General features: G+C 36.1%; 1 protein-coding gene across 2 annotated transcripts in view; it reads right to left on the reverse strand.

Moving 5' to 3' along the window:
- Nucleotides 1-23,475, reverse strand: part of COPG2 (coat protein complex I subunit gamma 2) — a 167,039-nt gene that overhangs the window by 88,747 nt on the left and 54,817 nt on the right. For both annotated transcript variants that reach the window (XM_055421272.2, XM_088834668.1), the window contains exons 10-14: nucleotides 11,036-11,169; nucleotides 10,233-10,300; nucleotides 8,243-8,431; nucleotides 1,829-1,924; nucleotides 1,292-1,535 (exon numbers count right to left, since the gene is read on the reverse strand). In XM_055421272.2, coding sequence (XP_055277247.2) covers nucleotides 1,292-1,535; nucleotides 1,829-1,924; nucleotides 8,243-8,431; nucleotides 10,233-10,300; nucleotides 11,036-11,169 — 731 coding nt within the window. The remainder of the gene's footprint in view (nucleotides 1-1,291; nucleotides 1,536-1,828; nucleotides 1,925-8,242; nucleotides 8,432-10,232; nucleotides 10,301-11,035; nucleotides 11,170-23,475) is intronic.

Below are 23,475 nucleotides of genomic sequence, written 5' to 3' on the forward strand. Positions count from 1 at the left end.
GCCCTCAGGAAAACAGAAAAAATGAGAATGAAGAAATACATATTGAGGGGACAGAACGGACATAACTTTGCCAAAAGGTAGACGGGAGTTATAAAACAATGGAATAAAGTTCTAGTCTTGCAACTGAGTGGACAATAGAGATAAGGGTTTCTGTTTGGGACAGTCTGAATTTTAAGATGAATGTGAAGTGCCTGGGACAGCTAAACATACAAGTTCAGGAGAGAGACATGACTACAATGCCATAGCATATCAGCAGAACTCTGAAAATGATCAGCAGAAAGAATGCGGATGTTGAGAAGACAACCACCTAAAGAAAACTACCATTTTAAGGAGTGGAAGAGAAGCTCTGTAAAGAAGACTGAGGAATGATGGAAAGATGCAGGCTATTTGTGGAAACTAAGGGAAGAGAGTTTCATGAAGTGTTTAGTCAACAGCCCATCAAATTGACTGAGGTGAATAAGGATAAGAACATTAAAGTGTCTAACTTGATTCTCAAGCTAGCTTCTAAGTAATTTTTAAATAAATAGCTTCAGAAGATTTTTAAAGGAGAGAGCAAGATTATAGTGAATTGAAAAGAAAATGGAAAGTAAGTTCAGAGAGGCAGCTGGTAATGGCTGCTTCAAGGTTCTGTAACAGGAAATATGGTTAGTACCTAGTGAGAGACAATGAATCAAATGAAGGCCTGTAGTTTTAACAGGAGAGATTTGGACCAGTTCACATGCTAAGGAGAACGAACAATTAAGAGAGAAGGAAGTAAAAAAAACTCCTAAGATCTGTTCAAAAAGTCACTTAGAAGCTACAGTGGGAGACAAATTTCAGACATTCATACTTGAGACCTTAACTGAAAAAAATGGATGACACCATCAAAGTCTAATGTCAATCCAAAGGTCAGGGGTTATTTGTCTCTCCTACAAGGTTGAAATCAGGATGAAAATTGGAATACAAAGAAAGAGCTGTATTGAAAAGACTCTGATGCTGGGAAAGGTTGGGGGCGGGAGGAGACGGGGACGACAGAGAATGAGATGGCTGGATGGCATCACCGACTTTATGGACATGAGTTTGAGTGAACTCCGGGAGTTGGTGATGGTCAGGGAGGCCTGGCGTGCTGTGATTCATGGGGTCGCAGAGTCGGACACGACTGAGCGACTGAACTGAACTGAACTGAAGCATGCTCCAAGATCCAACCATCGAACAGACACGGCAGGGTCATTTTCCAACTTCATTACCACCCCCTTGAGTTAAGCATTTCCCAAGATCGCCAGTTACGCTCATCAGTGCTCCAGTTACTCACCAGCTCTGACGGCCTCGCTCTCCAGGACAACCCTATTAAAAATAAAGCGGATATACTTGGAGGGGACAGGTGTTCTGGGGCCCTCTTTGCCCAACAGGTGTAGGATCTTTGTAGCCAGAACGGTGTGTTCACAGTCCTCGATGAATTCGCAGAGGTGGGCCAGACCTGCCTCTTTACCCTCGGGGTTCTCTTCTACAATGCTGATTATGCAGTCCACGATGGCCCGCTTATATTCAAAGCCTCCCTGGCGAAAAAGAGAAACTGCTGTTCACTCTGAGGGCACTTTTTGGAAAAATGATTTTACTCCAAGGCTTATGATGTAACATTCAAATTTCATTTCCCTTCCCTTCTGAAAGAAACAAAAATGTTTTTTCCTTCCAAGTGGGAAAGTCAAAAGCAATAATATGTTTAGTAATAAGACAGAAGCTAAAATTGAGAATATTATTTGACAGGCATGCTGAGATTAAGCAGCTTTAAACACTAGGGTATAAGAACTGAAGCAAGCAAGTTACCACAATGAAAAAGCAGTCCACCTACATCATCTCGGAGCATGTTGGAGAGGAAGGTCATCATGACGCTGTGCTTTCGAGGGTATTTCTGACAGAGAGCACTAATGGCCTGTACAACCACGACCTGTAGAAAAACAAACAAAAAGGACATGCATCTTTTATAATGGCTGTACAACTGCCGCCTAGAGAAAAACACAGAAAGGACATTCGTCTTTATAACTTCAGTTACTTAAGCATACGTTCCCTCTTATTTACCACGAGCTAAGAAGGCACCATAATTAACTAAAATGACAATAATGGTTCTTTGTGAAAGAAAATCAAAGAGGAAAGGAAAATAGAAACATAAAAATGAAGTGCATTCAAGAGACCCTTCCCTTTGCTCCAAAGCAAAATAAGCTTCAAGCATAAGCTTTGTACATATACACAATGGAGTATTTTTCAGCCATCAAAAAGAATGCATTTGAATCAGTTTTAATGAGGTGGATGAAATTGGAGCCTATTATACAGAGTGAAGTAAGCCAGAAAGAAAAACATCAGTACAGTATACTAACGCATATATATGGAATTTAGAAAGATGGTAACCTTAACCCTGTATACGAGACTGCAAAAGAGACATAGGTATATAGAACAGTCTTTGGGACTCTGTGGGAGAGGGTGAAGATGGGATGATTGGGGAGAACAGCATTGTAGCATGTATATTATCATATGTGAAATGAATCACCAGTCCAGGTTCAACGCATGATACAGGATGCTTGGGGCTGGTGCACGGGGATGACCTGGAGGGAGAATATGGGGAAGAGGGAGGTGGAAGGGGGGTTCAAGAAAGGGAACACATGTACACCTGGGGCAGATTCATGTCAATGTATGGCAAAACCAACCAATATATTAATGTAAGGTAATTTGCCTCCAATAAAATAAATTTTAAAAAAATAAATAAAATTAAAAAAAATAACTTTTATATTTAAAATTTTCACATTAAAATTTTAAAGTGAACAGTAAAGATAAAAAACTTAGACTGCTTTCCAGAGAAGAAACAGAGAAAGTCACCAAGGAACTACTTCACAAAATGGTTTCTAGGAAATTTTTACCACAATTTTAAAGACCAGTGTCAAGAAGTAAAAAGGGTGTGAGACTATTACCCTACTTGCAAACTTTAGACTACCATAATTTCATGGATGCTAGAAGAGAACACAAGGATCCTGAATGAGAGATGAAAATTATTTACTCACAGCAAAAGCAGTAGCCAGTGTATTGGCATTTGGGGCTCAGTTTTCTGAGCCCCAATACCCACAGGACGACGCAAAAAGGACCAGATAACACTTGAGCCCACAGTAGGCAGCATTACAGGAGAATCTGAGACATGGAACTTGAATATTCGACAGTGGGCAGTAAGCATGCCAGTCATTTATTCGGAAGGGAAACATCATCTTTATTACACTGGGCAATAAGCATGTCTGCTTTTTGCTCTATAGGGAGGACTGCCTGTCTCTTCCAGGGCTGTATGGAAACCTGCCCTTTGCTACTTAAGGGAGATGCTTACATCTTTTGAGACTGGAAGAAACTTTGTACTATACAAAGGGAACAAAACTGGTATAGTAGGAAACAAAGGGCAGTTAGTGTGTAATTTGCTGGGTGTGCAGAAATGCAAGAAATTTATGGAGACTGGAGAACTGTCTCCCAATAACCAGACAGTCCCAAATCTATATATGTTGTTTCAGAGCATAGAAAATGAAGGGAAATAACCACAATCTTTATGAAGCAATGACATATAAACCTAATAAATATAGTATATGTGCAAAAAGAAAAATTATAGGTGGAAATCACTTGTGAATATTGATACACAAATTCCAAGTGATACACTGGCTAACAGACTCCAATCCTACAGTAAGAAAATAATATCCCATAATGAAATGGAATGTATACTAAGAATGCAAGAATGGTTTGACATTAGAAAATTAATATAATTCATCAATGAGTCTAAGAAGAAAAAGAATATGACTATATCCACAGATGCTGAAAAGCCTTTGATAAAATCCAACACTTATTCCTAATAAAAATTCTTTTTTTTCTTTATTTATCTTTGGCTGTGCTGGGTTTTTGTTGTGGCACATGGGCTCTTCATTGCTGTGCGTGGGCTTTCTCTAGGTGTGGGAAGCGCGGGCTAGTTGCAGTGAGCAGGCTTCTTGTGGCGGTGGCTTCTCTTATTGCAACGCACAGGCTCTAGAATACATGGCTGTGGTACATGGGCTTAGTTGTTCCATGGCACATGGGATCTTAGTTCCCGGACCAGGGAACTGGACATCCCCGGCATTGGCAGGTGGATTCTTAACCACTGGACCAGGAAAGTCCCTTAAAAATTCTTTAAAATGTAAGATAGGAATGGATGGAAGCTTTCATTTTATGCACACACACACACATACTCCCTCAATCCTATTGGCAGCATATTATTTAATAGAGAACCCCAAGAGTCATTTGCTTTAAGATCAGAAACAAGAAAAGGATGCTACTATCTTGACTATTATTTGACATTATTCTGGCACTATTAGCCAATGTGAGTAGACAGGAGAAAACAACTGAGGAATAAAAATTAGAAAATAAAAGACAAAATCATCTTTATTTACAGATGATATAACAAAATAATGTGGGAAACATCACAGAATTGATGATAAAACTCAATAAAATAATTCAGCAAGGTCAGTTCAGTCTCTCAGTCGTCACCGACTCTTTGCGACCCCATGAATCACAGCACGCCAGGCCTCCCTGTCCATCACCAACTCCCGGAGTACACTCAAACTCATGTCCACAGAGTCGGTGATGCCATCCAGCCATCTCATTCTCAGTCGTCCCCTTCTCCTCCCGCCCCCAATCCTTCCCAGCACCAGAGTCTTTTCCAGTGAGTCAACTCTTCGCATGATGTGACCAAAGTATTGCAGTTTCAGCTTTAGCATCAGTCCTTCCAATGAACACCCAGGATCAATCTCCTTTAGAATGGACTGGTTGGATCTCCTTGCAGTCCAAGGGACTCTCAAGAGTCTTCTCCAGCACCATAGTTCAAAAGCATCAATTCTTCGGCGATCAGCTTTCTTCACAGTCCAACTCTCACATCCATACATGACCACGGGAAAAACCATAGCCTTGACTAGACGGGACCTTTGTTGGCAAAGTAATGTCTCTGCTTTTTAATATACTATCTAGGTTAGTCATAACTCCTTCCAAGGAGTAAGCGTCTTTTAATTTCATGGCTGCAGTCAGCATCCGCAGTGATTTTGGAGCCCAAAAAAATAAAGTCTGACACTGTTTCCACTGTTTCCCCATCTATTTCCCATGAAGTGATGGGACCAGATGCCATGATCTTTGTTTTCTGAATGTTGAGTAGTAGGTTATAAAGTTAACATGCAAAAGTAATACTACTCATACACACGAATAATAACTACTTAGAAGATATAATGAATAAAAGAAGATTTATAATAGAAACAACAATAAAGTACATAAAATAATTTTTAAAACATTCAAATCTAATATAAAAATACCATAAAATATTCATGAAAGGCACAAAAGTAGACTTAAATTTTAAAATATCCTTTGTTCTTGGTTAGGATATCTCAACATTATTTGTTCTCCCCTAAGAAAACATAAATTTAATGTGATCTCAATAAAAATGCCAAAGATATTTTTTAAATGAAGCCACTAGATGAGCTAATACTAAAGTTCAAAGAAATATAAGCATGTAAAAACAGCTAAGGAAAATAAAGAGCTATGAAAGACTAACAGATACTAAAATATTCTTACAAATTTTTAAAATATTTAATACAAATTTTTAAAATATTAAGTAAAATATTTAATTCAAATATTTAAAACAATGTGTGGTACTGATGTATGAATAGATAAAGAGAACAACAGAATAGAACAGAAAGCTTCCAAACAGACACAAGTATTAAGACATATGGAACTTTTTTTTTTATTTTGAAGGTTACATTAAGAATTAAGTTCTATTTTATTATTTTTTTTTTTGAGAACAAATCATTTAATTTTTATTACAAATTTCCAATTATAACCAAAATATACAACCACTACATTTAAAATCAGTTTGTACAAGCAAGTAAAAACTAAGTAAAAACATTTACAATAACTTGATATCAGTCTACTGTAAACAAAATTAGTATATGGTAAAAGTGATATCTCAAATACTGGGCAAAGACAGCCCTTTAAATAAAATTGGGGGGGGTGGACAACTGGATATTCATTGGAAAATTGTAAGGTCCATTTCTCATTCTATATAAATATAATAATAAAATCTAATAGATCATATATTTAATATGAAATTATACATATACTAGAAGAAAACATGGGTAAATTCTCCCCCCCATGGGTGAATTCCTATTACTCAAAAGCCCAATGCAATAAAAGAAAAGATCAACAAATTTGCATAAAAATTAAAAACTTGTGCATGACCAAAGTATTATGAGAAAAATCGAAGGACAAATGACAAATTGGGAGAAAATATCATAACACATTTCACAGTTAAAGAACTAATATCCCTAATATACAAAAAGCTTTAATAAAGGAAACAAAAGACCAAAAATCCTACAGAAAATTAGAAAAAGACATGAGCAGACAATATTCAAAAAGATATTAAATGATCTTTAAAAATATGAAAGGATGTTTACCTTCCCTCATAATAAGAGATATTCAAGTTAAAACTACACTGAGATACCCTTTCTAGTCCATCTGGTTGGAAAAACTTCAAAATACAACATATGTACTCTACTGGTGAGGGTATGGGGCAACAGGGTGGTAGAATTTAACATTCTCTATGAAACTACATATTTTTCTACTCTTCAACCTAGCATATGAACTTCTAGAAATTTACCCTCAGGACAGACCACCAAAATTTCAAGAAAACATAGACATACGGTTGTCTACTGCAGCATTATCTGTAATCACAGAATATTGCAAAGTATCCAAACGTTCACACATAGGAGATGCATTCAATAAACTACACTACAAAATGAACTTCATAACCTCCCAAGGTTTCCCAAAGATTCAAAATGTCTACTATTCAAGTATTCAACACAGGCTAAGTTGGTTTTTTAAAAGTAGGTAAATACAAGAAGAGAGTAAATAGGATCAGTTATACCTCTTGACTGAGAATTAAATAAAAATGAAGGAATAAAATCTTTTAATTTTAATTCATCTAACTAAAATTTATTGCTATTTTGATTTTCTTTGACACATTCTCACCAGTTCTACTCAACACTGTATTGGAAGTCTTAGCCATTTTAATAAGGCAAGGAAAAAAAGGAAATGTACTTGAATTGGAAACAAAGTATCTATTCACAATAACATGATTATTTACATAAAACAATCCTAAGGGATGTATATAACAACTACTAGAACCAATAAAGGAACTTAAATAAGGGAACTTAGCAAGAATACTGAGTTATGGTAAAGTTTAAAAAAGGTATTTTTAATATAATACTAGCAGCAAACAATGAAATAGAAATGTTAATAAAATGGATTTTTAAAAGCATAAAATATTTAGATATGAATTTAACAAAAGATGTGCAAGATCTCTAGAGTAAATGCTACCAAACATTGCTCCAATAAATTAAAGAAGACCTAAATAAAGGGAGTGATATGCCATATTCATGAACTGAAGAATAATTATTATTAAGCTGTTCCGTTCTGTTCCGTTCCGTCACTCAGTTGTGTCCGACTCTATGCGACCCCGTGGACTGTAGCCTACCAGGCTTCTCCATCCATGGGATTATCCAGGTAAGAATACTGGAGTGGGTTACCGTTTCCTTTTCCCCAAATTGATTACAGATTTAACACAACTCCAATCATAATCCTAGAAGGCTCTGTTTTACAGAAATTATAATCTGATTCTAAATTTTATATGGAAAGCAAAGGAACTAAAATATTACAAAAAGGGAAAAAGTTGGGAGACCACACATTTAAGAGGTACCATAAAGCTACATTAATTGATACAGTGTGATACTGGCATAGGACCAACAAATAGTTCCACAGAATGTGATAAGCATCCCAGAAACATACCTACAATTATATGGTAATCTGTTTTTTAGACAAAGATGTCAAGCACTCCAGTGGGGAAAGAGAAATGTTTTAAATTATGCTGGAATACTGGAAATAACAATGGAAAAAACCTGAACTTACACACAAATATTAATTCAAGTTGGATCACAGACCAAAATGTAAAAGCTAAAACTGTAAAACATTCACAATAAAACATGGTAAAGTATCTTGAAGACTTAGACAAATGTTTTGAGGACACAGAAAGCAGTAACTGTGAAAGAAAAAAATTAATAAATTAGACTTCATAAAACTTAAAACTTTTGTTCATTAAAAGACACTATTAAGAACAGAAATGTTACGGTAAGCCAGAGACTGGGAGAAAACATGGTCATAATTAAACTCCTACCTTGAACTCATCTGAGATTTCAGACACAAAGGATGATATCTGCTTCATGAGCCTGTCCACACTGCTCTCACTTCCTGTTTTGAGAAGCGTAGTAATGGCCAGGGTAGCAATGCTTCTGTTTGAGTCTGTGATCAAGTTTTCTAGGTCTAGATTGCAGGCAGTAACAGCAGAGGGGTGCTTCATTGCCACCTTGTTGAAGAGCAAGAAAAAAAATTAAGCAAACTGCTCCTAATAAAGACCAGAATTTTAAAAAATAAAAGAGGAAAATATGAATTTTAATTAAAGTAAATGGCTGTTGAAAATCTAAATGAAACAGCATAAGTTAAAAAATAATTATTTCAAGATGAATGCTTTGGATTAGTAAAGTATGCTACATAATTTGATAAATGATTAACTGCTAGTTATAGAACTGCATAGCACTTTATCTTCATAGGTTTCTATAACCTTTATAACAATATCAAAGTCTTTTACTACAGCTGGACTGTTTCTCCTCATAGTACATGTGTTCATGGTTATCTATTCTACTAGATGTTAGGATCTCTAAGAGTAGGAGCTAGAATGATAAACATTGCTCAAAGGTATTTAAACTCAGTATCACTTACAACACTTCTGGTATTTAAGCAAGCAAACTCCAGCCAAATTGGATTGGGCATGGTCACTAAAACATGTCTGTCATTGACCTGATTCTTTGCTTTTATTGATGATGTTCACTTCTCTGCCTAACCCAGTACTGGTATAGAATCCTTTACCATACAATGCTAAAATTCTGAAAACTCAGCAAAGTACTGGCATCAAAATTCACTTCACAGCAAAACATGACCCAAACTAATGTAAAACTAAGCATTAATTTATTCCAGTTAGTGAGGACAGTCATATATATAAAGCAGAAATATTACTATGGCTGTGTCTAATTGCTCCAGGCACAAAGGGGTTAGTATTAATTTAAGAGATGGCATGATAATACCTCTCTAAAATTCAAAAATTGGTGAGTTCTCAGATACATTTGGTGGCAAGATTATAGATGAAGAAATGTACACCTATGTCAACTCTTAAAAATACAATTCATATTGTTCTATAAAAGCTTCTTCCTTGGCTGCTCTAAATTTCTCTCTTCTCCAATTGTTCATACAATTAATTTATAATCTAATGTAGTATGTAACTAATTAGATCAGTCTTCTATAATATTAAACTTTCATTTAAAATTTTTATAGTTATTTAATTCATCCTGTGCTTTGCATTGTATCCTCCAGATTTACTCTGTCCAATATGGCAGCAAATAACCACACGTGACTACTAAGCATTTGAAATATGACTGTTCCAAATTGAGGTATGCTGTAAATACAAAATAAACTAGATATCAAAGACTTAGTATGAAAAGCTAGAAGGTAAAAATGTATCTATGCAATCAGTATAAAATTATCAGATATATTTTATAAACATGATGGTAAATAAGATGTATTATTAAAATCAATCTCATCATAAATAAACTTAATGTGGCTACAATAAAATGTAAAATCATACAAGTGACTCTTAATATAAGTGTTTCTACTGGATAGTGTTGCTATAGACCAGTCTTGTCCGAGAGAACTTTCTGCAGTGATGGAAATATTTTATATATGCAGTGTCTAATCAATAACAACACACGGGTATTGAGCACGTGAAGTGTGACTGCAATGACTGAGGAACTGAATTTTTAAATTTTTATTTAATTATAATTAACTTAAATGGAAACAGCCACTTATGGCTAATGTCCATCATACTGGATGGTACGGCTCTTGAATGTAAAATGCTTAAAGTCAGAAATGAATTATAATCCTTAGTTGAATAATACTACCTATGGCCATATGTAAGGCCACAAATGCAAGAGGTGGTACAGAAGTGAAGCCCATAAATCATATCTACTAACTTTGGACGGAAAGCCAAATGCTTCAATTTAACGTTTCTCAATCAAACACTGATACAAAGCAATAGTTAGAAAAGGAACCCCTACCTTGTTCAAGGTCCTCACAGCTGCATATCTCAAAGCTGGCTTAGGAGAACTACAGAAAAGCTGAAGAACTAGGAAAGAAAAAGGGGCACTGTTAATACAGCTCATTTCAACATCTGGCATATTTCTAAAAATATAGCACATGAAGAATCATATTAAAAATACACATAAGGAAATTAGATCACAGCATCAAAAATTCACATAAAAATATACCATCAAAACTAGAAAAAGTACTTTTTGTTGAGTTATGAAAACTTTAGGCAACAAAGTTTATTCTTTTCCCTAAAAAATTAATACACCCATTAATATCTGAATTTAAAGAATAGGAATATTTATAGTTATGAGAGAAAATGGGCTTTTTAAACATGAAATAAAACTTAATTTACTTGTTTTTTACTTTTTTTCTAAGTAAAAACTTAAATGTTTTGAATATGAGGAAATAACTTCAGAAAGAGAAGTATAGTCACCCTTCCACATGTGCTGGGACCCTGGCAGACACCCAAAGCTGGTGATGCTAAAGAACCTTATAGAAAATCGTATAGTACATTCAGCCCTTGGTATCTGCGGGTTCCATATCTAAGGATTCAATCAACCATGAATTAATCTAGTTGAATCAATAGGATGTAGAACCAAGGATATGAAAGTACAACTATAATTAAAGTACCAAAATATATCATCTACATATCAGAATGGAAAGGCTATATATATACAGAGCTAAGGTTCAAAAATACCTATTCTGCAGACCTATGGAATTTAAAAAAACGTAAGACTATAAACTAAAGCCAGTTATCAAATATACAACTAACCTGAAACAGCAGGTGCCAACTCCCTTGCAGTACAGTTAGGAAGATGGATGATAGCTGAAGCAGCTTCATAAATAACCATTTCATGTTTATTTCGCAAGCAGCTCTCAATGAAATCAAAGACTGGACTTTCATGTCTAACAATAAATAGACATGGGCCATAATTAGACATCATAAAGAACAGAGGCAATGTGCAGAGTGATTAAAAGCACAGACAGAATGAGAAGCACTTTGGAAATATGAAGGACCTCTGAAAATCCACCCCTCCATAAAAGCGATGAGAATACTAGTGTAAATTTCAAAATCAACTTTTTCAGCACTTTAGAAAATAGCCAAAGGCTTGCAACAATCCTAGAAATATTTATTCAAGATGAACTGCTGAATTTTCTTAAGAACAGTAAGCTTTCCTGTATTTTGTTTGCTATATGTGCTCAGTCACTTCAGTCGTGCCCAACTCTTTGCAACCCTATGGACCATAGCCTGCCAGGCTCCTCTGTCCATGCAATTCTCCAGGCAAGAATACTGGAGTGAGTTGTCATGTTCTCCTCCAGGGGATCTTCCCAAACCAGGGATTGTACCTGCATCTCTTATGTCTCCTAGCATTGGCAGGCAGGTTCTTTACCACTAGTGCCACCTGGGAGGCCCTTGTATTCTGGTATTTTAACTTGCTCTACTTCATGCCCTCTTCCCAGCTTCATGGTAGCCTTGAAAAGCAGGGCCTCAGAACCATATTAGCTCTGAAAGCCAGCAGCCTTGCAGCCACTGAACGGGGCAGATGAATTTGGAGCACCATCAGAAGCCCTGTCCCTAGACCACTGTCACAACTGGACCTGAGTGATGCTCCCTAAAACAGCCCCATTCATGAAGCTAACCTTTTTTTTTCTCCTAGTTGGGGAACATGCCACGCAGCATTGGGATCTCAGTTCACCAAACAGGGACTGAATCCATGTCATCTGCAGTAGCAGCATAGAGTCCTAACCACTGGACTGCCAAGGATTTCCCCAAAGCTAATTTTTATCTCATCTCACTCAGATGTCATTCAGTGAGGGAAGTCCTATCTCCGGGAGATCTGTCTCCCCCAAATCAGCAGCAACTGCTTAACACTGCAGTGCCATAGGCAGTGACTCTAGTTGGGGCAAACAAGAAACTGGCCCAAAAAACATAAAAAGAAAATACAAGAAATGAGATGCCCGCTTCTGACATACTCCTAGGATCTAGAAGGCTGTACAAATACCCAGGAAATTTCTGACAGAGCTTGAGCCTCTCACTCATGCTTGACTTTGAGTTTCTGCACAATTAGGAAGGGAAGGCTAAGACAGAGTTATGAACTGCCAGATCATGGAAGGCATGCTCCAACACACAAAGTACCCACTGATAAAAAGATGGGAGATATGTTGGTCAAAAGTATTTAAGAAAATCTGTGAAATTATTATCCAAACACTCAGCTAACCAAGCAGAGACTTCAGTAGGGATAAAGAATGACAAAGAATAAGGATTGCAGAATTACTTCTGGAAAGTCACTAAACAAACAACAACAACAAGCAGCAACAAAAACAAACTCCAAGGATGGAGAAGGGGGAAGTAAGATTGCCAGAGTTACCACAGTATATTAAATATCCAGTTTTTCACAAAAAAGTTATGACACACACAAAGAAATAGTGAGATATGGCTCATAAATACAGGAAAAAAGCAGCAGAAATTATTCAAGGGAGCCCAGATGTTGGATTTACTAGGCAAAAACTTTAAGTTAACTAATATAAATATGTTCAAAGAAGCAAAGGAAACCATATCTAAAGAATTAAAAGGAATTTAACAATTACAGGTATGACAGTCACACTTCACCCAAAGGAGATTATCAAAAAAAGAAAAAGCCAAATAGAAACTCTAGATTTAGAAAAGTGTATAACTAGAATACAAAATTCAAATCTGCTTGGATAAAAAACTAAGAACCTACAACATACTGCCGACAAGACACTCACTTTAGGATGAAAGACACAAACAGACTGAAAGTGAGGGGATGGAAAAAGACTTCACGCAAATGGAAACAACAGGAAAGTAGGGGTAGTAATATTCTTATCAGACAAAATGGACTTTAAAACAAACTCTATAAAGGAAGACAAAGGAGGACACTATAAAATGATAAAGGGATTAATACAAAAGCAGACATTACACTTGTTAATATATATGCATCCAATGTAGGAGCACCTAAATATATAAAATAAATACTAACAGACATAAAGGGAGAAATTAACAGGAATACAGTAACAACAGGAGACTTCACCATCCCACTGACATCAATTAACAGATCAAACAAGTTGCAACTTATTTAAGACAACAGAAATTATTTCAAGCATCTTTTCTGCCCACAACAGGATGAAACTAGAAATCAACCATACAAAGAAAGATGGGGGGCGGGGGACAATTACATGAAGACTAAACAGCATCCTACTAGAAAAACCAATAAGTCAACGAGGAAATCAGAAAATATTTCAAGACAAATGACAATGAAAAACACAACCTTACAAAAATCTACAGGATGCAGCAAAAGTAGTTCAAAGAGGGAAATTCATGATACAGGCCTTGCTCAAGAAATAAGTAAAATCTCAAATAATCTACCCCACCACCAGAAGAACTTGGGGGAAAAAAGAATAAACAAAACCCAAAGTCATCAGAAGGAAGGAAATAATAAAGATTAGCGAGGAAATAAATAAAACAGAGATCAAAACAATAATAGAAAATATCGATGAAACCAAGAGCTGGTTTTTTGAAAGGACAAACAAAATAAACAAGTCTCTAGCCAAGATAACTAAGAAAAAGAGAGGACCCAAATAAACAGAATAAGAAATGAGCAATAACAACCAATATCACAGATATGCAAAAAAATAAAATAAAATACTGTGAACAAACCAACAAATTGAACAACTAAGATGAAATAGAAAAGGTTTTAGAAACATACAGTCAGCCATAATTGAATCAAAAAGAAACGTAATTTGACAGACCAATCATTAGAAGTGAAATCAAATCTGTAATAAAAAACAAACCAAAAAACTCCCTGCAAAAAAGAGTCCAGAACTGGATGGCTTCACTGGGGAATTCTACCAAAAATACAAAGAGGAACTTATCCTATCCTTCTCAAATTATTCCAAAAGATTTAAGAGGAGGAAACATTCCCAAAGTCATTCTATGATGATTCACTCTGATACCAAAAACAAACGACGACACTACAAAAAAGAAAATTACAAGCCAACATCTTTGACAAATAAAGATGCAAAAATCCTCAATAAAATTTAAGCAACCCAATAATACATATAAAGGAGCATATACCATAGTCAAGTTGGATTCATTCCAGAGTCACAAAGATGGTTCAACACATGCAAATCAATGTGATATACCACACCAACAAAGAAAAAGACAAAAACCACATGATCATCTCAACAGAAGTAAAAAAGGCATTTGATAAAATTCAGCATCAATCCACGATAAAAATTCTCACTAAAGTGGGTAGAGATAGAATACATTTCAACATAATAAAAATCATTTATGACAAACCCACAGCCAACATAATACTCAACCGTGAAAAGCTGAAAGTCTTACTGCTAAATTCTAAAACAAGACAAGGATGCCCACTCTCACCACTGCTATTCAACATAATATTAGAAATCCTAGCCCCAGCAATCAGACAAGAAAAAGAAAAGTAACCAAATTTGAAAGAGGTAAAATTGTCATTCTATGCAGATGACATGATACACTATATAGAAAACCCTGGTGGCTCAGAGGTTAAAGCGTCTGCCTCCAATGCGGGAGACCTGGGTTCGATCCCTGGGTCGGGAAGATCCCCTGGAGAAGGAAACGGTAACCCACTCCAGTATTCTTGCCTGGAGAATCCCATGGACGGAGAAGCCTGGTAGGCTACAGTCCACGGGGTTGCATAGAGTCGGACACAACTGAGTGACGGAACGGAACGGAATGGAAAGACTCCACACAAAAACCATTAGAATAAATGAATTCATCAAGGTAGCAGAGTACAAGATTAATACATGGAAAGCTGCTGCATTTCTTTACAGTAACAATGAAATATCAGAAAGTTAAAAAAAATTCTGTTTAAAATAACATTAAAAAAAGAAACACCTGGGAATAAACCTAACCAAGGAGGTAAAGGAACTATGTGCTGATAACTCTAAAACACTGATAAAGAAAACTGAAGATGACTCACAGAATTGGAAAGATATTCCATACTGTTGGATTGGAAGAGTTAATAAATGACCATACTACCCAAAGCAATCTACAGATTTAAGGCAATCTCTATCAAATTCTCCATGACATTTTTCACATAACTAGAACAATAATCCTAAATGTATAAGGAACCACAAAAGGTCCAGAACTGGCAAAGCAATTCTGAGAAAAAAAGAACAAAGTTGGAGGTATAATCTTCCCAGACTTCAGACAATACTACAAAGTAATCAAAATAGTGTGGGATCTGCACAAAAACAGACATACAGATCAAGAGAACAGAAATAAACCCATACAATTAATCTTCAGCAAAGGAGGCAAGAATATACAATGGAGAAAAGACAGTCTCTTCAGCAAGTGGTGCTGGGAAAGCTGGACAGCTACATGTAAATCAACGAAATCAGAACACTCTTTCACACAGCATACAAAAATAAACTCAAAATGGTTTAAAGACACATAAGAATGATACCATAAAGCTCCCAGAAGATAAGAAAACATTCTCTGACATGTAGCATAGCAATATTTTCTTAGACCTGTCTCCCAAGGTAAAAGAAAGAAAAGCAAAAACAAACAAATGGGACCTAATCAAACTTAACAGATTCTACATAGCAAAGAAGCCCACAAAATGAAAAGACAACTTATAGGGGTCTTCCCTGGCAGTCCAGTGGTTAAGGATCTACCTTCCAATGCATGAGACACAGGTTCAAACCCTGGTCAGGGAACTAAGAACCCACATGCTACAGGACAACTAAGCCTAAAACGCCACAACTAGAGAGCCCACGTGTCACAGAGGGCCCATGGACCACAACTAGAGAGCCCATGCACTGAAATGAAGACCCAGCACAATCAAAAAAAAAAAAAGCTATTAAAACACACAAAAGGACAACCCACAGAATGTGAGAAAATATTTGCAAACAACATGACTGACAACAGGTTAATTTCCAAAATACACAAAGATCTCATACAACTCAATATCAAAAAAAATAGAAAAATTTAAAAATGGACATAAGACCTAAATAAACATTTCTCTAAAGAAAACATACAGATGAACAACATGCATATGAAAAGATGGTCAACATCAGTAATTAGAGAAATGCAAATAAAAATCACAATGAGGGGGACTTCCCTGGTGGTCCAGTGGTTATAAGAATCCACCCTGCATTCCAGAGGATGCAGGCTTGATCCTGGTTAGGGAACTAAGATCCCACGTGCCTTTCAGGGCAACTAAGCTTGTGCACTGCAACTACTGAGCCTGTGCACTCCAGAGCCTGAGCACCACTACAGAGCTCATGCGCTGCAACGACTAGGCCTGTACACTCCAGAGCCCATGTGCCCCAACTGGAGAGCCCGCATACCACAACTAGACAGTCCTTGCACCGCAACAAAAGATCTCACATGATACAACATAGATCACGTGTGCTGCAGCTAAGACTGGATGTGACCAAATAAATATTTTTATTAAAAATACCACAATGAGGTATCGACTTACACCAAAGATCTACACATAGACACACCACAGTCAAAGTGTGAAAGGCATAAGACAAAAGAATGACCGCAGCAAGATAAAAGCTACTCAACACCTTGCAGAGTTGAGGTACAATATAATTATTGGCTTTTCGTCTTAAACAATGGAATAGAGAATCCATATTCAAAGTGCTGAAATTAAAAAAAAGTCAGAATGGCAATCATCAAAAAGTCTATAAATAATAAGTGGTGGAGAGAATGTGGAGAAAAGGGAACCCTCTAACACTGTTAGTGAGAATGTAAACTGGTGCAATCACTAGGGAAAACAGTATGGAGGCTCCTTAAGAACTAAAAATAGAGCTACCAATTGATTCAGCAATCCTACTTTTGTGCACACAACCAGGAAAGACAAAAGCTCTAACTTGAAAAGACACAAGCAGCCCAGTGTTCACAGCAGCACAATACAATAGCCAAAACATGGGAGCAACCTGAATGTTTAACAACAGATGATGGATAAAGAACGTGTATATATACATACATATATATTAATACACACACACAATGGACTACACATACACACACATACACACAATGAACTATATAACTCAGCCATAAAAAAAGAATGAATAATGTTGCTATACACCTGAAACTAACACAGTATTGTAAATCAATAATACTTCAATTTAAAAAAGAGAGTTCAGAAACAATTTTTAAAAAATTAAAACCTGAACTCCAACAGCTGATTTGTACCAATAGTAGAAAAAGTAAACTTGAAGACAGGTTAAACCGAGATAATCCAGCTAAGGAAAATAAAGAATGAAGGAAAAAAAACAAACAAAAAAACAGAGCCTTAGAAACCTGTGGAATATGATCATGTGTATCAACATTTTCATGATAGAAATGCCAGAAGGAAAGGAGAGAGACAAAGGAGCAAAAGGAATATCTTGAGAAATAATGACCAAAAACATCCAATATTTGTTTAAAATATTAACGTACACACTTGAGAAGCTCAACAAAGTAGGAAAAATACAAAAAGATCTACACATAGACACACAACAGTCAAAGTGCCAAAGACATAAGACAAAATAAGGACAGCAGCAAGATAAAAGCTACTCATCACACTGTAGAGAAGAGCTACAATATAATTATTGGCTTTTCACCTTAAACTTTGGGATAGAAAATCTATATTCAAAGTGCTGAAATAAAAAAAATAAAAATTCTCTATTCAGCAGAACTATGATCTAAAAATGAAGATTAAAAAAGGACATTCTCAGATAAACCATGCCTAAGACAATGTATTGCTAACATACCTGATGTTATAAAAATACTAAACGAAGTCTGTAAAACTGAAAGACTGACTCCAAAAATGACATGAATAATCAAGGAGATATAAAGAGCACTATAAATGATAAATATGTGAGTTAATATAAATGATTCTGTAAATATTTTTTTATTTTTCTTAACTAAAGGACATAAAATTGTATAAAACAATTTTAACAGTGTATGTTGGATTTATAATGCATATACAAGTAATATACATGACAATAATAGCAAATAGGAGCAAGGAGAGAACAGAACTACACTGGAGCAAAGATTCTATATCTTACTAAAATTAAATTAGTCCTAATCTGAAGTAGATTGTGGAAAATTAAAATGCATATTCTAATTCCAAGAGAAACAACTTTTAAAAAAGTAAAAATACTGACAGAGGAATTAAAATATACTGAAAATGTTAGCACAAAAGAAGGAAAAGAAGAAGAGAGGAACAAAAAAGGAGACTTCTATAGAACAAACAGCAAAACAGCAAAGATTAAATACAATCATATCGATAATTATATTAAATATGAATGGTCTAAACATTCTAACAAAAAGACAAAGATTGCCAGATACCATGAAAAAAACCAGACTAAAACTATGTGTTGTTTACAAAAGACATGCATCAGGTTCAAAGATACAAATGAGATGAAAGTAAAATGATGGGCAACGATATGCTATGCAAACTAATCATAAAAGACCAAGGGTGGCTATATTAAAATCAGGCAAGCAGAATTTAAGAAAAAATTTTACAAGAGATAAAAAGAGGTATTTCATAATAAGAAACTGGTCATTATAGTAGATAGATAAAACAATGGTAAACATATACAAACTTAACAACAGAGCCTGAAAATATATGAAGCAAAACTTAACACAAAAGGAGAAATGTATCACTTAGCAATAATAGCTGCTGCTGCTGCTGCTGCTAAGTCGCTTCAGTCGTGTCTGACTCTGTGCGACCCCATAGACGGCAGCCCACCAGGCTTCCCCGTCCCTGGGATTCTCCAGGCAAGAACACTGGAGTGGGTTGCCATTTCCTTCTCCAATGTGTGAAAGTGAAAAGTGAAAGTGAAGTTGCTCAGCCATGTCCGACTAGTAGCTACCCCATGGACTGCAGCCCACCAGGCTCCTCTGTCCATGCGATTTTCTAGGCAAGAGTACTGGAGTGGCTTGCCATTGCCTTCTCCAGCAATAATAGCTAGAGATGTCTAAACCTACCTGATAGTTGATAGAACACCTAGATAAAATCATGAAGGATATAAAAGACTTGAACAATTGAATCACTCAACTCAAGCTACAACATTCAACCCAGTGACTGTAATATATACATTCTTTCAAGTGCATATGGACAGTTCTACAAGACATTAAACGTCAGTCATAAAACAAATCTGAATACATTTAAAAGGACAGAAATCATCAAAATATATTCCCCCAAAATAACTGAATTAAATAATACATGATCAGAAAATCCATCAAGGAAATCCTCAATACTTAGAATTAAAAAACCTATTTCTAAGTAACCCATCGGTCAAGAATAAATCAAATTAAAAAGAAGAAAACATCTGAAACTGAGTGACAACAAAAACATAACAAATCAAAATTTATAAGATGTAGCTAAAACAATGCTTCAAGGGAAATTTATAGCTGCAAACATCTATACAAGAAAAGAAGAAGCTCTCAAATCAATAACCTAAGTATCTACAATAAAGAAATTAGAAAAAGAAGAGTAAACCAAGTACAGAGTAAGAAGAAAGAAAGTAAATAATAAAGATCAGAGTAGAGATCAATGGACAAGAATGCAAAAATATAGTAATAAAAAAAAAATCAATGAAACTCAGTTCGTTTTTTGTAAAAATTTAACAAAATTGACAAACTTTTACCTAGACTAAAGAAGAAAATAAAACAGAAGGAATACAAATTACCAAAATCAGGAATGAAGTAGAGGACAATACTACTGACTCTAAAGAAATTTAAATGATTCTAAGAAAATATTATAAACAACTATATGCCAACAAACTTAGATGAAATGCCAAAATACCTAAAAATACCAAATGACAAAACCTGACTTACAAAGAAAATATAGAATCTAAACAGAACTATGAGTTAGTTACTTAAAATCTTCCCTCAAGAAAAGCAGAGGTCACAACAGCTTCACCAGCTAATTCTATCAAATATTTAAAGAAATAATATCAATCTTTCACAAACTCTCTTAGAACATAAGTGAGGGTAAAATACTTCCCAACAAATGATGTGATGCCAGTATTACCCGATTAACAAAGCCTGACAAATTCTCACAAGAAAACAGACCAATATCCCTCCTGACACAGACATATGATGCTGCTGCTAAGTCACTTCAGTCGTGTCCGACTCTGTGCGACCCCATAGATGGCAGCCCACCAGGCTCCCCCGTCCCTGGGATTCTCCAGGCAAGAACACTGGAGTGGGTTTAATAAACTATCAGCTAACTGAATCCATCAATATTTTAAAAGAATTATAAACCATAATCAAGAACAAAAATTGATTTAACATCAGAAAATCTAATTTGTTACATACCAAATTAATAATGAAAGGGACAGACACCACTGATCATCCTAATAGATTAAGAAAAAAATCAACAAAATCTAATATCCATTCATGATAAATACTCTGAAAAAAACTAAAGATTGAAGAGAATGCCCACAACCTGATAAAAGGCATCTTCAGAAAAGCTATGGCTAACATCATGCTTAATGCTTTCTCCTTAAGATTAGGGACAAGGCAAGTATACCTGCTTTCACCACTTCTACTCAACATTGTGCTGAAGGTTCAAGATGATATAATTAGGAAAAAATTAAAAACATCTAGTTTGGAAAGTAAGAAAATTGTCTTTGTTCTCAGATGACACAATCCTGTACATGAAAATCCCAAGGAATATAGCACACACACACAAATACACAAGTGGAATTAATAAATGACCATAGCAAGGTTACAGGATATAAGATCAACATGAAAAAATAAAAAACCAACTGTATTTCTATATATTGGCAATAATTAATCCAAAAACAAAATTAACAATACTATTCAAAACATCAGAAAGAATAAAATACTTAGAAATAAATTTAATAAAAGCAGTGTAAGACTTTTACACTGAAAACTATAAAACCCTGCTGAGAAATCTAAATAAATAGAGAAAAATTCTGTTCATGGACAGGAAGACCATTATCAAGATGGCAATTCTCCTAAATTAGTTTATCCAAAATAGATCTATTCTATTCAATGTAATCCCAATAAAAATACCAGCAGGCCTTTTGTTGCAGAAATTCAAAGCTGATCCCAAAATTTACATGGAAATATAAAGGACCTTATCTATAGGGCTTCCCTGCTGGCTCAGCCAGTAAAGAATCTTCCTGCAGTGAAGGTTTGATCCCTGGGTCAAAAAGACCCCCTGGAGAAGGAAATAACAAACTACTCCAGTATTCCTGCCTGGAAAATCCCATGGACAGAGGAGCCTGGTGGGCTATAGTCCATAGGCTCACAAGAGTTGGACACAACTTAACAACTTAAACCATCATCACCTTACCTGTCTCCTGAGAAGCCTGCATGCAGATCAAGAAGCAACAATTAGAACCAGACATAGAACAATGGACTGGTTCAAAATTAGGAAGGGAGTACATCGAGGCTGTATATTTCACCCTGCTTATTTAACTTATATGCAGAGTACATAATGTGAAATGCTGGGCTAGATGATGCACAAGCTGGAATCAAGACTGCAGGGAGAAATATCAATAACCTCAGATATGCAGATAAGACCACCTTCATGGCAAAAAGTGAAGCGAAACTAAAGAGCCTCTTGAGGAAGGTCTAAGAGGAGAGTAAGAAAGCTGGCTTAAAACTCAACATTCAAAACAACTAAGATCGTGGCGCCCAGTCCCATCACTTCACAGCAAAAGATGTGGAAAAAGGGGGAACAGTCACAGACTGTATTTTCTTGGGCTCCAAAATCACTGCAGATGGTGACTGCAGCCACAAAATGAAAAGATGCTTGCTCCTTGGAAGAAAAGTTATGACAAACCAAGACAGTTTATTAAAAAGCAGAGACATCACTTTGCCAACAAAGGTCCATCGAGTCAAAGCTATGATTTTCCAGTAGTTATGTATGGATGTGAGAGCTGGACTATAAAGAAGTCCAGCTTCACTATCGCCCAGAGTTTGCTCAAACTCATGTCCATTGACTAACCATGGCAATTTTTTCATCTCTATTATTGTACATATACTACTGACTATATGTTATTGTTGTTCAGTCACTCAGTCATGTCCAACTCTCTGCGACCCCATGGACTGCAGCACACCAGACTTCCTTGAGCTTTACCATCTCCTGGAGCTTGCTCAAATTCATGTCCACTGGTTGGTGATGCCATCCAACCATCTCGTCTTCTGTAGTCCCCTTCTTCTCCTGCCTTCAATCTTTCCCAGCATCAGGATTTTTTTCCAATGAGTCAGCTCTTCACATCAGGCAGCCAAAGTACTAGAGCTACAGCATCAGTCCTTCAAATGAATATTCAGGGTTGATTTCCTTTAGGATTGACTGGTCTGATCTCCTTACAGTCCAATGGACTCGCCAGAGTCTTCTCCAACACCACAGTTCGAAAGCTTCAATTCTTCGGTGCACAGCCCTTTTTATGGTCCAGCTCTCACACCTGTACATGACTACTGGAAAGGCCATAGCTTTCACTAGACGGACTTTTGTTGGCAAAGTAATGTCTCTGCTTTTTAATATGCTGTCTAGATCTGTCATAGCTTTTCTTCCAAGGAGCAAGTGTCTTAATTTCATGGCAGCAGTCACCATCTGTAGTGATTTTGGAGCCCAAGAAAATAAAGTCTCTCACTGTTTTCATTATTTCCTTATCTATTTGTCATGAAGTGATAGAACCAGATGTCATGATCTTAGTTTTTTGAATGCTGAGTTTTAAGTCACTTTTTTCATTCTCTTCTTTCTCTTTCATCAAGAGTCTCTTTAGTTTCACTTCACTTTCTGCCATAAGGGTGGTGGTATCTGCATATCTGAAGTTATTGATATTTTTCCTGACAATCTTGATTCCAGCTTGAGATTCATCCAGCCCAGGATTTTGCATGATGTACTCTGCATAGATGTTAAATGAGCAGGGTGACAATATACAGCCTTGATGTACTCCTTTCCCAATCTGGAACCAGTCCAGTTTTAACTGTTCCTTCTTGACCTACATACAGGTTTCTCAGGAGGCAGGTAAGCTGGTATTCCCATCTCTAAGAATTTTCCACATTTCCAGTCCTGTGGTGACTCCTGAGGTTTCCAAATTTGCTAACATACTGAGTGCAGCACATTAATAGCATCATCTTTTAGGATCTGAAATAGCTCAACTGGAATTCCATCCCCTCCACTGGCTTTGTTTGTAGTGATGCTTCCGAAGGCCCACTTG

Source organism: Moschus berezovskii, chromosome 3 (genome assembly GCF_049115385.1).
Source record: "Moschus berezovskii isolate FMDL1 chromosome 3, NW_MosBer_1.0, whole genome shotgun sequence".
Taxonomy (NCBI): domain Eukaryota; kingdom Metazoa; phylum Chordata; class Mammalia; order Artiodactyla; family Moschidae; genus Moschus; species Moschus berezovskii.